General features: G+C 42.5%; 1 protein-coding gene across 2 annotated transcripts in view; it reads right to left on the bottom strand.

Annotated features, from left to right (window-relative positions):
• Positions 1 to 13,717, bottom strand: part of SMYD1 (SET and MYND domain containing 1) — a 46,265-nt gene that overhangs the window by 4,257 nt on the left and 28,291 nt on the right. Inside the window, exons 5-8 of one of the 2 annotated variants that reach the window (XM_006168361.2) lie at positions 13,554 to 13,592; positions 9,215 to 9,404; positions 1,423 to 1,515; positions 203 to 366 (exon numbers count right to left, since the gene is read on the bottom strand). In XM_006168361.2, coding sequence (XP_006168423.1) covers positions 203 to 366; positions 1,423 to 1,515; positions 9,215 to 9,404; positions 13,554 to 13,592 — 486 coding nt within the window. The remainder of the gene's footprint in view (positions 1 to 202; positions 367 to 1,422; positions 1,516 to 9,214; positions 9,405 to 13,553; positions 13,593 to 13,717) is intronic. The other variant, XM_006168362.2, reaches the window with a different exon arrangement.

Here is a 13,717-nt window from a genome sequence, read left to right on the forward strand (position 1 = left end):
GAGAGATGACAGCTAGGTTTCATCTCAAGTGCCAGCTCTGACGGGGTCATTCCCACTCAGAGCATCATGGTAAAAGGTTCAGTCATCAATTATTGATGCCTGCTGTGGGTGCAGTAAGGCAGGACAGAACATGTGCACCGTCTATTGCCTCCCCTGGAATAGACACACTTCCAGACACACTGATACCCAAATTGCCACCTACATATAGCCATCCACCATCCTCCTTGCGTAGTGCGAGGCCTCCTCAAAGGCCTGCAGGTAGGAAAGGACCTCTGAAACAATGCTCAGCATCCGCAGCACGTAGAGGTTGGTGTCCGCAAACACTGGCTCCTGCTTCTGTAGACACTCCCGGCATAATTTCACAACCTGGAGTGAGAGACAGAGGCCCTGTCCATCACCATTGCACCGAGCACATGCTTAGTTCATTTACAGAACATCAGACAACACTGGGTACTCATCCTTTTAAGGCTAAGGAAATTGCTGACAGAGGTAGGAAACCACAGGTTTGAGATCTGACGAGCAAAATAATTTAATATGGCTAAGGTGTAGAGATAGGAAGCATTATGGTGGGAGATAGAGCTGATGCAGCTCAGTGAGGAGGTTTCAAAGTCAGTAGATAGCAGGGAGCTATGAAAGGTATATATATATATATAAATACATGTATACATACATACACACAACACACATATATATGCAAATATTTATTTGCTTGATATTTATCTCACCATGCAATGAGATAAGTACTCTTAATATTCTCATTTTATCAGATGAAGTAACCAAAACACAAGGAAGATAAGTATTTTGCTAAAGTCACACAGGTAGTGAGCAGCAGATTAAGGAATCAAACCAAGCAGTTGAAATTCGACTTAAAGGGGACCAGCAGTTAGCATAATGGCTATGTCACTGGACACCCATGTAGTCGACCGCAGTTTGAGTCCCGGGCCCAGTGGCTTAAACTCACACTGGCCGCGTGTGCGTGCATGCCCAAGATCCTGAGAGGAGAGTGGAGGAGAAGGGATTGCAGCGTGGCCATCCCTCCTGGGGGGTGATTTGTCACTTTCTGTCGCTCTGTCTCTCTCTGGCTTTCTGGCGAGCGCACGTGCCCTATAGTGAATTACTGGACAAGCAAACGGTGTAATGGTGACATTGCTGGACTCCTGCATAATCTACCATGGTTCGAATTCCAGACCCAGCAATTTAAAACTCCCATTGGGCACGTGCGTGTGTCTGTCCAAGATCCCAAGAGAACAGAAGAGAAGGGATTGCAGTGGCCATTCCCCCTGGGGGGTGATTTCTCACTTTCTGTCCTTTTCTCTGTCTCTCCAGTGAGTACACATGCCCTAAAGCAAAAAATATCTCTCACTCTCTCTCTCTCAAAAAAAAAAAAAAAAAAAGAGAAAGAAAAGAAAAGTGAATTCTTACCTCATGGTACAAGCCCTCAGAGCGAGCCTTTTCTATTTTTTCCAGTGTATCCTTGGAGAATTGTGTCATCTCCTTCACTGCTTCCTGAGAAGGCTGAGAAAGGAGAGGTTTGAGTTGGAGATCTCTGCATGAGCCAACTCATCCCTTCTTTGAATAGCTGCCCTCCTTGACATTTAACGTAATGCAAAATTAACTGATGCCTTCCTTATACCAAATGTTTCATTTCTACAAATGCTGCTTGAGATCCCTATAGCATTTCCAGCTCCTTCACACTTCTGATACCTGTTGCATTTTATATTGATCAAGGCCCAGAACCTGCTTCCAGACAGTCATCCACAGCCAGCGCTTATTCCTGACACTGGACCCAGCGTTGATCTCCACTGCTCAGCATTAGCAGAACCTAACGTTGATCTCTGCTGTGTTTCCTCTGGCATTTTGGATTCTGATTCTATGGCCCAAAATGATTCATTTTCTTCTTTTCTGCTTCATATTCAGCCAGCCACATATTCTACAGGTACTCCCTTGCACTTTGTCTTCATCTAAGTCATTGGCTTAAACATGTAGCTAAAGACAGAGCCCAAGGACTTGACCAAAAATAAGTACTACAGTTTATTACTGGAGTACATTAAAGAGGGTCCTTGTGATTATGGTTATTCAACTCCTTCCACGTGTCTTAGCATCCAGGTGTTATTTTCTTCTCTTGACCAAAAGAACAACGTGAGAGAACTTGTCAGCGATCTCTATGAAATCTAGTCTCATTAGGCTTACTACATTTGCCTAGGCAGTATAGTGACCTTGGTTTGTCTGTTTGCTTGCTTTTAATTGAGGTTTTGATATCAGAGAGAAGGAAGTACCGTAATTAAGAAGCCAGTTCCCGGGCTGATAGGTGGCATGGTGGTTAAGATGCTGCATTCCATGGGACCAGCAGTTAGCGTAATGGCTATGTTGCTGGACTCCCACAAAGTCGAGCGCAGTTCAAGTCCCAGACCTGGTGGCTTAAACTCACACCAGGCGCGTGTGCGCGCATGCCCAAGACCCTGAGAGAAGAAAGGACGAGAAGGTATTGTGGCATGGCCATCCCCCATAGGGGGTGATTTCTCGCTTTCTGTCTGTCTTTCTTGTGAGCACACACGCCCTATAGCAAAAACCTCTCCAAAAAAAAAAAGATGCTGCAATCATGATTTGAATCCTGGACCTGGCAGTTTGCTTTCTCACTTTCCTTCTCTTTCTCTTTATCTCTCTCTCTCTCTAGTTAAAATTTTAAAATAATAATAATGATAAATAAAAATAAATAAAATAGTTTTTTTTTAAAGCCAGTTCCCATGAGGACACCATAATATTGAAGAAAAAGTGCCAAATTTCTGAAGTTCAAAGGAAAAGCTTACAAGTTATACTTATTCATATTGGAAGTTCTTTTCTCTAACTTTATTTTTTTTTTGCTTAAGTAAATTTTATTTTCCCACAATGTAAATAACTTTATTATTTACTCTGATTATTTAAAAAAAAAAACCATTAAAACAATATGAACAAGCATGGGAGGAAAAAAGTGAAAAATTCCCAGGACTCACCTAAAAATAGTCACATGAGCAATTGCAGAAATGTTTTCTCATGCATACATACAAGAATAATACTTAAAATATTTAACAATTGGGGAACCAGCAGTTAGCATAATGGCTATGTCGCTGGACTCCTATGTAGTCGACCGCGGTTCGCGTCCCGGACCCGGTGGCTTAAAACTCACGCCAGGCGCATGTGCGTGCATGCCCAAGATCCTGAGAGGAGAATGGAGGAGAAGGGATTGTGGCGTGACCATCCCCCCTGGGGGGTGATTTCTTGCTTTCTGTCTCTATGTCTCTCTCTGTCTGTCTGGTGAGCGCACGCGCCCTATAGCGAAAACCTCTCAAAAAAAAATTTTTTTTAACAATTGTACAGGGAGGTATTGACCAAAAAAAATAAGCTTAACATCAATAATGAATATGTCCACTTGGACTTACCAGTGTGTACTGGCTGAGTTTCAGTACTATGTGTACCTATATGCCAATAGGAGCAGGTTTTTAAATATATATATATATATATATATGCAGTTCAAGTCCTGGACCCGGTGGCTTAAACTCACGCCAGGCGCGTGTGCGTGCGTGCCCAAGATCCCAAGAGGAGAATGGAGGAGAAGGGATTGTGGCGTGGCCATCTCCCCTGGGGGGTGATTTCCTGCTTTCTATCTCTCCGTCTCTCTCTGTCTGTCTGGCGAGAGCACGTGCCCTATAGCAAAAAAAAAAAAAAAAACCTCTCCAAAAAAAAATACTATATTTCTGTTGATAGTATTTTTTTTTCACTCAGTATATTGTAGACACTTTCTAATATCAGTTTTTTAAAAATCTGCATCATCAGACTAGTCCTGTGACCAAGAGCTTAAGGGAGCCAGACCCCATGGTTTGAATCCCTGCCCCAGAGGCTTGAAAAACACATTCAGCATGTGTGTGTACATGCCTAAGGTCTCAATAGGTTGGAGAAATAAAGGCGAAAGGATTGCGTCATGACCACGCGCAATGGGGAGTGGTGCTTTCTCCCTTTCTGCCCTGACTCTCTAGCCAGCACATGTGCCCCCTGGCAATTAAAACATAAAATCTGCCTCACTGTTTTTACTAAATGTTTTTACTCCACTGTATGCAGCTAGAGTAATCTATTTAACCAGTTCTTTTGTCTTCCAATTTTTTGACTGTAAGGAACTGAGTTCAATAGTTCCCTTTAGATTTATTGCTCACATTGCTTTGTGAGGTCACGGGTATAGGCAATTGTTCTAGTGAAAATATACCCCTCCCTATAGATGAAGGTCATCTCTCCTCAGCCTCCCTGCTATTTGGGGCCAGCTAATACAAACTAAGCCAATCTTGTAGCATAAGAGGCCCTGGTTAGGACAGCTTGCTTCAGGGTCAGGATCTCTTAAGGTGGGAGCATTATATCTATTCTTCTGTCCACCTCACCCACTTTGGCTTCTGCAGAGTTCTTGACTATTGCTACAATTTAGACTATAATTATTTTTATATCCTTCTGTATCTAGACTTCCCTGGAATTCTTCTGAGTCTCTATATATACTTGTCCCATGGTCAGACTCTGATAAGTGATGTGACCATCAACATTCTGATTCTGCTTGCAGGTCTAACTCCTGACTTAACCTTAGTCCCCCCCCCCTTCGATTTGTCTGAGACTTCCTGTAAAGACCATATCAATCTTCGGGTCACAACTGCTTGCCAGGATGATTTTCAGTTTCCTCACTCCAAGTGACATTGACATATTGATCACAGCTTCCTTCTCCTACATCTATCTATACGAAAATTTACTCTGTGTGGGTGAATATTTCACTTCTAATTTTCATAAGTGGTAGTATACCGTTTATGGGTTGAATTGCATCCCCCATTCATATGTTAAAATCCTAACCTCCAATATCTCAGAATGTGACTTTATTTGAAAACAGGATAATTGTGGATGTAATTAGTTAAGATGAGCCACCGTAGCACAGGCAGAAGGTGCTGCTGCATGATACTGAAGCCATATGAGAGGTACTGAGTTCAGAGTCCAGGTCGACCTGAACATGTGAGGTGCACCTCTTGGTGCATCCATGATCTTGGTTGGCTGAAAGATTGGAGGAAGGATCATGGCATGGTGAGACCTTGTCAAGGGTCTCTCTCTCTCTCTCTCTTTCTCTATCACACACACGCAAAGGAAAGTTAAGAAAAGAAGGAAAAGAAAAAGAAAAGAAAAGAAAGAGAAGAGAAGAAAAAAGAAAAGAAAAGAGAAAAGAAAAGAAAAGGCAATGACCAGAGAGGGTGACAATGTGAAAGGAGACAAAGAGAAGATAGCCCTCTACAAGGCTAGAGGAGAGAACATATCCTTTCTTCACAGTCCTCAGAAGGAATCAATCCTGTGGACTATGAGCCTCCAGAACTGTGAGACAATAAATATCTGTTTGTTAAGCCATCTAGTTTGTGATACTTTGCCATAGCGACCCTGGAAAACTATACACATGGCATTGTTTGATCTCTTAATCCTTTTTCCTTTATCTATATGTGAAGCTATATCTGTACCTAAAGCTCTATCTCATTCATTTTAATGACTGCAAGGTATTTTCTTAATTTTAAATGTTTCTTTACTTGTTGTTATTTAGATTTTAATCAATATTTTGTTATTCTGCAATGCATATCTTTATACATATATCTTTGTGACATGTGCAAGTGTATCTGCAAGGTAAATTCGTTAAGACTTTTTGATCAATGAGTAAAAAAAGTATTTGTTAAAAATAAAAATAAGTTAGTGACAAAATAAAGATCCTAGAACAACCAGGATATAATAGGGGGACATAAATCAAGTGGGGGAACAGTGCTAACCATTACTTCTGACATCATTGAGTAATAAAAGCCATTAAAAGGGTCACACCATCTGTACTCAGGGCCAGGTTTTCCTTTGTAGCCTTTGAAAGCTTCTCCCTACTCATAGGAAGCAGAAGTTAATTTAGCAGTATATTTGTGGGGAGTCCCAGAGATAGAAAAAGCAACAGAGAAGCAGAGGCCACCAGGTTGGAAGGAGCAACATGGAAGCAGAGGCCACCCAGCCTTAGCTCATCAGCAGGGACCCTTGCCTACAGTGGGGGAGGAGAGGCTCAAACATCCTTCAAGGACCACCACTCAATTCCTGCAGTCCCAGAGGTAAAGGAGCAACAGGAAAGCAGAGGCCTCTCAGCCTTAGCTTATCAACGGGGACCTCTGTTCAGCCTGCAGTAGGGAGGAGGGGCTACTGGTCTTCAAAGACTGCTACCTGGTTCCTACAGTCCCAGAGACAGAAGGTAGAAGCTGCTGCCCCATATGTGCTGATGCAGTTCTGTCACTCATCCATCCAGAAGCAACAGAGAAGCAGAGACTTCTTAGCCTTAGCTTATCAGCAGAGACCTCTGCCCAGCCTGCAGTGGGGAAGAATAAAATGCTACAGCCCACACACCATGCTGTGTATGAATTAGACTATCATCTAATACCCTACCTGTCCATCTCAGCCTCCAGCCACTGAAAGCAGAAAGATTTGGGTAAACATTAACTAAACACCTGAAAACAGTGAAGTTTTGTAGGAATTCTCTCCTCACAAGCCCCACAGCAACAACAGGAGACAAACTTCCTTCTGAAAACATAAACACAAAACTCCCACTGTGGATTCCACACTCCCACCCATGGTAGAGGAGGGAAACAAGCATAGAACTAGCTCACACCATAAGGAATCACACAGGCACACAACTACAGAAACTCCAAAAAAGTAGGAAGAAGTGAGTAAATCACCAGATGACTAGAAATCAAAGCAGAGTCAAATAGGAGAAAACAGGAAATAACTTAACCAAAGGAACATAATAACTCCCCACCAACAGTAGATAAAATGCAAAAGTTCACAGAAATGTCAGAAAAATAATTCAGAATATTCATTGTAAACAAAACTCAATGAGATGCAGGAAAAAACAGAGAATCAATTGCAAGAAATGAGAAAATCCTTCCATAACTTGAAGGAGGAACTCCATAAAGAGACAGATACTTTGAATAAGAATCCCACAGAACTTCTGGAGTTAAAGAATATTACGTAGAAAATAAAAACCTCCCTCAAAAGTATCAATAGGGGAACCAACAGTTAGCGTAATGGCTATGTCGCTGGACTCCCATGTAGTCAACCGCAGTTCACATCCCGGACCCGGTGGCTTAGAACTCATGCCGGGCACATGTGCACGCGTGCCCAAGATCCTGAGAGGAGAATGGAGGAGAAGGGATTGCGGTGTGACCATCCCCCCGGTGGGTGATTTCTCGCTTTCTGTCTCTATGTCTCTCTCTGTCTGGCGAGAGCACGTGCCTTATAGCGAAAAACCTCTAAAAAAAAAAATTCTAACATAGACAACAAAAAAAAAAAAAAGGGGGGGATCAATAGCAGATTAGACCAGTCAGAAGAAAGAATCTCTGACCTTGAAGATAAAACCTCCAATTTAGTTCAAGCAACCATAAATAAATGAATAAATAAATAAATATCCAGTTAAAATGAGGACAACATACGGGAATTCCTAAACATCATTAAATGGCCAAATATTCACATACGTATTCCAGAAGGTGAAGAGACAGGTAAAGGCATAGAAAATCTCTTTCATGAAATATTAGCTGGAAACTTTTGAAATTTAGAGAGGCATAAGGACATCCAAATCCAGAAAATATAAAGGACACCAAATAGATACAACATATGTCTCCAAGACATATCATAGTTATATCATAGTTATAGTTGGTTAAAAAAAAATCAAAGGCAATGATAATATTCTAAAAATGGCAAGAAAGAAATGCCAAATTACATACAAAGGGTATCCTGTTAGACTAATATTGGATCTTTAAACTCAAGTAATGTAGACCAGGAAAGAATGGGAAGACATATTTAAAACTCTGAAAGAAAGACAATTTCATCAAGAGTACTATATTCAGTGAGACTATCCTTCAAATAAGAAAAAATAAAACCATTCACAGATAAACAAATAATTAATTAAAGGATTCACCAATACTAAACTGGCTACTTAGGAAATATCTAAGGGTATAATATAGTAAGACTAGAGAAACTAAAGGGAGATAAATAGAAGCAAGAGAACATAAAACAATTGGGAGGGGGAAGAGTAGCAAAGGGATAAGGATAAGTCTACACATATTTATAGTAATATTTAATGTCAGAATTAAATTCCCCAATTAAAAGGCTAAAAATTCAGATTCAACTATTTTACACACAAGCAGGTTTAAGTACAAATTCACCAATTAGCTGATAGACAGTTGTCTCCACAAGTTTCATATTGCATTTATATACTATTATAATCATTATTTATTGAATAAAATTAGATAACAGGAAAAGTCTAAAATGCTTAATCTAGCTAAGTCTTTCTTTGAAATTAATTAAAAGAAGACTAAAATCAAGAACATCATAAAGCCTTCTCCCTGACTCCAGGGTCTATAAAATTGCCAAATCCAATTGGGTGAGGACCCTCCAAAAGGGAGATGCACCTACATCTGTGCTGATCCACCTGACCTTCCCCTAATGCTCCACTCCATTAATAGATGAGCAGCAGTCAACTCTTCTTCCTGTTGTAGCTCTTGCTTACATGATTGCAGTAAGTGATTGAAGTCTTCATTCTCATTTTTGGATAGTTGCTTTAATTGGCTACTCTGACACCTGGCAGCTCAGCTGTCCCTCTCCATGCAACTGAGCTCCTGAGGTTCCCTTAAGAAGCCTGCCTTGGACTCACCAACAACCAGCAACAGCTACTCATGAGTTGACGATATCAAACAACCCAAATATTGCTAGATCTCCATATCACCTATCACCATGGATATAGAAGTACCTTTGTGATAACAGATTAAAAATCTCTTTGCCCATCTGATCTCAATATCTGAAGTTCTCAATGTTACTAAATTTATAAATGGGCAAGGGGAGGAACCAAAATTTGCTAAGGATCTACTCTATATGACATTCCCTTTACATACATCACATACATCATCTTTAATTCCCATAACAACCACTTTAAGTGAGGCCATCATTTCTATTTTACAGAGATAAAACTGGGCCTGACTTGCACATCTCTGTCCCCTCATCGCGTGCCACCTCCCTAAGAGTTAAGCCAGGTCCTCTGAGAAGGTAATGAACAGGGACATGTTGATTAGCCAAGAAATCCACCCCTGACTGGATTCTAGAAAAGATGACTACAAATCCCACCACACCTCACCCCACCCCACCACCACGACAGTACCTTGGGGTCATCTTTCACTCCCAAAAAGAGATCGTCTTTCAGCCCTTTCTGGCAGTGCTCACACGTGCAGTCAAAGTAGTACTGCTTCTTCAGCTGCTTCCTGCGCTCCTCACTGAGGTTGAGGAAGTCAATGTAGGACACGGTCAACTCCTCTCCTTCTGAGATTTTTCCCAGGGCCCGGAGCTCAATTCTAGAGCAGGTGAGAGGAAAAGAATAAATTGGATCAAGACCTACTGAGATGGGATTCACTCTTGCCAAGGCTTCAAGAGAAAAGCCTCAAAGATTGTGACCTCCACCAGAACTCTGAGAAAACTCCCATTTTTCTGTGACTTAAAGGACAGTTTTCTGGATAATTCAACCCTACTCCTTCTGGGAGTCAAATCTGCTCTGTTCAGTTCATCACTCTGGAATCACCTCCAGTAGACTCCTAGAGAGGGCTGGGCTTGGTCATAAAGCCATACATAGTGGGACCTGCAGATAGTGTAATGGTTGATTGCTGGACTCCCACGTAGTCAGCCAGAGTTTGCATCCCAGACCAGGTGGCTTAAAACTCATACTGGGCATGTGTGCATGCATGCCCAAAATCCCAAGAAGAGAATGAAGAAGGGATTGTGACATGGCCATGGCCCCAGGGATTGATTTCTCACTTTCTGTCTGTCTCTCTCTGTCTTCCCAGTGAGCACACATGCCCTATAGCAAAAATCTCTCTTAATTAAAAAAAAAAATGCATAGCTTCCATGTTTGTGATGATCCCCATACATTTAGTTACTGATTATCTATAACAAAGGAAGAGAGACATCTAAGGCACAAACTCCAAACAAATAAATACCTAAAGGTAATTTCCGGTTAGTTTGGAGACTACTCTCAGAAATATACACGTGTATTCAGGGAACCAGCAGTTAGCGTAATGGCTATGTCGCTGGACTCCCATGTAGTCGACCACGGTTCACATCCCGGACCCGGTGACTTAAAACTCATGCCGGGCGCGTGTGCATGCGTGCCCAAGATCCCGAGAGGAGAATGGAGGAGAAGGGATTGCAGCGTGACCATCCCCCCTGGGGGGTGATTTCTCGCTTTCTATCTCTATGTCTCTGTCTGTCTGGCAAGCGCACATGCCCTATAGTGAAAAACCTCTCCAAATATATATATATAATATATATATATATATATATATACATTCAGTTACCCAAATCTTGGGCCATTCTGTATCTATTTAAGCCCCCTGGACTAACCTTCAGCCCAGTGTTTCAGGCCTACTTTACATGAGAAAACTTATAACCCCTGGAGATTACTGAAGGCAAATAAACAACAGCTGTGTCTGTTAGTGCACTCCATAACTGGGAGATGTGGCTTACTTGTTAAAGGTGGTTAACAATAGCAGTTGGCATTTCATTTTTTTAATGGCCAGAGGCCATGCGCACTCACTAGAGAAAGAGGAAGAGGGATCCTAGACCTGACCCTCCAATTACCTACAAAACCACCTTGTCATGTAATAGATACAGAAGGTGCTGAAGGAAAAAGCCCATTATATGACCAGCTCCATGGCCTGGTGTTTAAAGCAGCTGGATCCCACAGAGCTGATCCATCATGTGAGTCTGCAGCTTAAGAAACATGCAAGGCACACATGCATTCCCCAAATCTTGAGAGATATGAGAAGGGACTGCAGTGTAACCATGCCCCATTGGAGGTGCTTACTCCTCTCGCTCTGTCTCCCTGTCTCTCTTTAGTAAGTGCACGTATCCTCCAGAAAAAAAAAAAAAAGAAGAAGAAGAAGAAAAAGAAAAAGAAAAAGAAAAAAAGAAAAAGAAATTTTTCATGACCCAATTACTGTAGAACTGACATCTAGCTAAGCCAAACAGATAGAGACCAGCCTGGAGCCTCTCAGCCATGCATCTCACCACCGTAAGGCTGGACAGCTGCAAGACACAAGGGGCAAAGTCCTGCAGATTGGATCCTAAGCTCTGCTCCTAAACTTCCCCGGATGCCTGGAGCATCACTGCCCACCGAGAAGACATAACCCAGAGAGCAAGTGTCAGGATGCAGAGAGCTAAGGAAAGTATCTCCATAGACACCCACTCATTTATTTTACACCCCAGAAAGGCTGAGTTAGACACTGTGTGAAAAGCAGGGCAAGACGCCAGCACCCTCTAAGGGTCCCAGTCAAAGGCACTCTCTTTCAAGTATTCTGAGGGAGTGATCAAGAGTGACTACTAAATAGCAGTGAGTGACAGGCATGTCCAGGCTTCTGAGATGACCATTTAAGGTTAAGAAACTTTTTCCCAAAGAAGACACACTGACATGCCCAACAATTCAACTCAATGGACAGTTGGATTGGAATTTCCAGTCACTTCGCTTCCTATCCTGGTTAAGCCAGTTCTCACAAGATCTTGGGGGCAGGCGGGGGGTGGGGGTGGGGAGCAGTGAGTGACAGGCATGTCCAGGCTTCTGAGATGACCATTTAAGGTTAAGAAACTTTTTCCCAAAGAAGACACACTGACATGCCCAACAATTCAACTCAATGGACAGTTGGATTGGAATTTCCAGTCACTTCGCTTCCTATCCTGGTTAAGCCAGTTCTCACAAGATCTTGGGGGCAGGCGGGGGGTGGGGGTGGGGTGGGGACTAAATTAATATCATTTAAATATTAAACCTGTATATATATTCACCCCTTTTTACCTTACTTGGAGTTGAGTGTGGGAGGACAAATGGTGACTAATGGAATGAACGCTGCAGAAGGAGGCAGGAGATGAGAATTCTAGCCCTGGACCTTCCTCCAACCAGCTTCCCTGGACAAATTGCTTCCACTCCTTGGATCCCTACCTCCAATGTTCTTCAATTCTATAGTTTAATTAACTGAACAACAAGTAGACAATTTATTTAAGTATTGGGTCGTCGAAAAGGTCATAATGCATTTTTACATAGAAACACATAGAAAAATGTGTCATGACTTTTTCATGACCCAATATATCTTACAGAGGTTAGTAACACAGAGATTTGGAATTAGGAAGGTCCCTTGAGACATTCTGCTCTTGACCTTTGCTGTACAGATGTAGAACTCAAGCCCAGATGGCACGAATCATCCAAAGTCATGAGCAATGCACTCCCACAGAGGCTCGGATGCACTGCCCATTCCCACTCTTCCATCCCAAAGCCCAGGCTCCCATGCAGCATTCTGTTCTTAATCTAAAGACCATTTCAAGGACTTTCAAGCTCAGTTCAAGAAAAAGAGCTCTTGGAACCAGCAGTTAGCGTAATGGCTATGTCACTGGACTCCCACGTAGTTGACCGCAGTTCACATCCTGGATCCAGTAGCTTAAACCTCACGCCGGGCCCGTGTGCGTGCATGCCCAAGATCCCAAGAGGAGAATGGAGGAGAAGGGATTGCGGCGTGACCATCCCCCTGGGGGGTGATTTCTCGCTTTCTGTCTCTATGTCTCTCTCTGTCTGGCTGGCGAACACACGCGCCCTATAGCAAAAACCTCTCCAAAAAAAAAAAAGAGCTCTTCAGGGCCACTTAGTTGTTGTTAAGAAAAATCGAAAATAAAATTTAGCTTAACTTATTAATTCATAGTTGGCCAGAAGCAGTGAACAGAACACTATGAATGAATATTTCTCAAATATAACAGGGGCCAAATGGTGGCACACTGATAATGCAACACTTTCTAAGGCTGACCCAATCACAAGGCTGCAGGTTCATATCCAAAGACCTTCCTGAGTACACTGGGCACATGTGTACCCATGATACAGGGCTGGATGAATCTGGGGGATAGATTACAACACCAAGACCCCATTGAGGGTTCTCTCTCTCTCTCTCTATCTCTCTCTTTCTCTCTCCCTCTCTCTTCCTCTCTCTCATTTGTAGAAGACATAAATAAACCTATAAAAGATCACAGATATGGGTATGATTTTCAGAACCCAGCCTGGTTGAGAAGTGAGGTTATAAATAAACATAGCCCTTGAGTAGTAGGTCAGTACTATCAACAGTCCCTATTCATGCAAGCAGAGTTTAGGGAGACAATGTAAGTTTTTGCTAAGATTATGTAGACTAGACGGGCTCATGCTTCAAGGATAGAAGGGCAGAAGAAGTGAGGAGAAAAAGACAGTAAAGGAAGGAAGCAAAATAAAGCAAAGGCAAGGCAGGTAGTGGGTGGGAGAGGAACAACTGGTTCATTTAAATGCATTAAAAACACACCATTCAGCAGAGATGAGACACTGGGGTGGTGAAGGACATTATGACTCAATGGGGGCCAACAAGGCTTGGGAATGGGTGACCCCAGCAAACCAGGCAAGTGAGGGAGATGGGTCAGGGGAGCCGGGATGATTGAAAAGACTGACCCACCTCATCTGGGTGTGAAACATGGATTTCACTGCCTCATGACTGAAAGACAAAACAGACACCCAAGTGGAAATCATTAATATTGGCTGAGCCAGAGTGGCTAGCATGGACGCACAGCACTGTGGGTTACATGGTTAACGCTTTTGCCATCACAACCCTTATTCCAG

The sequence above is a fragment of the Tupaia chinensis genome, unplaced genomic scaffold (genome assembly GCF_000334495.1).
Source record: "Tupaia chinensis unplaced genomic scaffold, TupChi_1.0 Scaffold145741_1, whole genome shotgun sequence".
In the NCBI taxonomy this organism is placed as follows: Eukaryota; Metazoa; Chordata; class Mammalia; order Scandentia; family Tupaiidae; genus Tupaia; species Tupaia belangeri.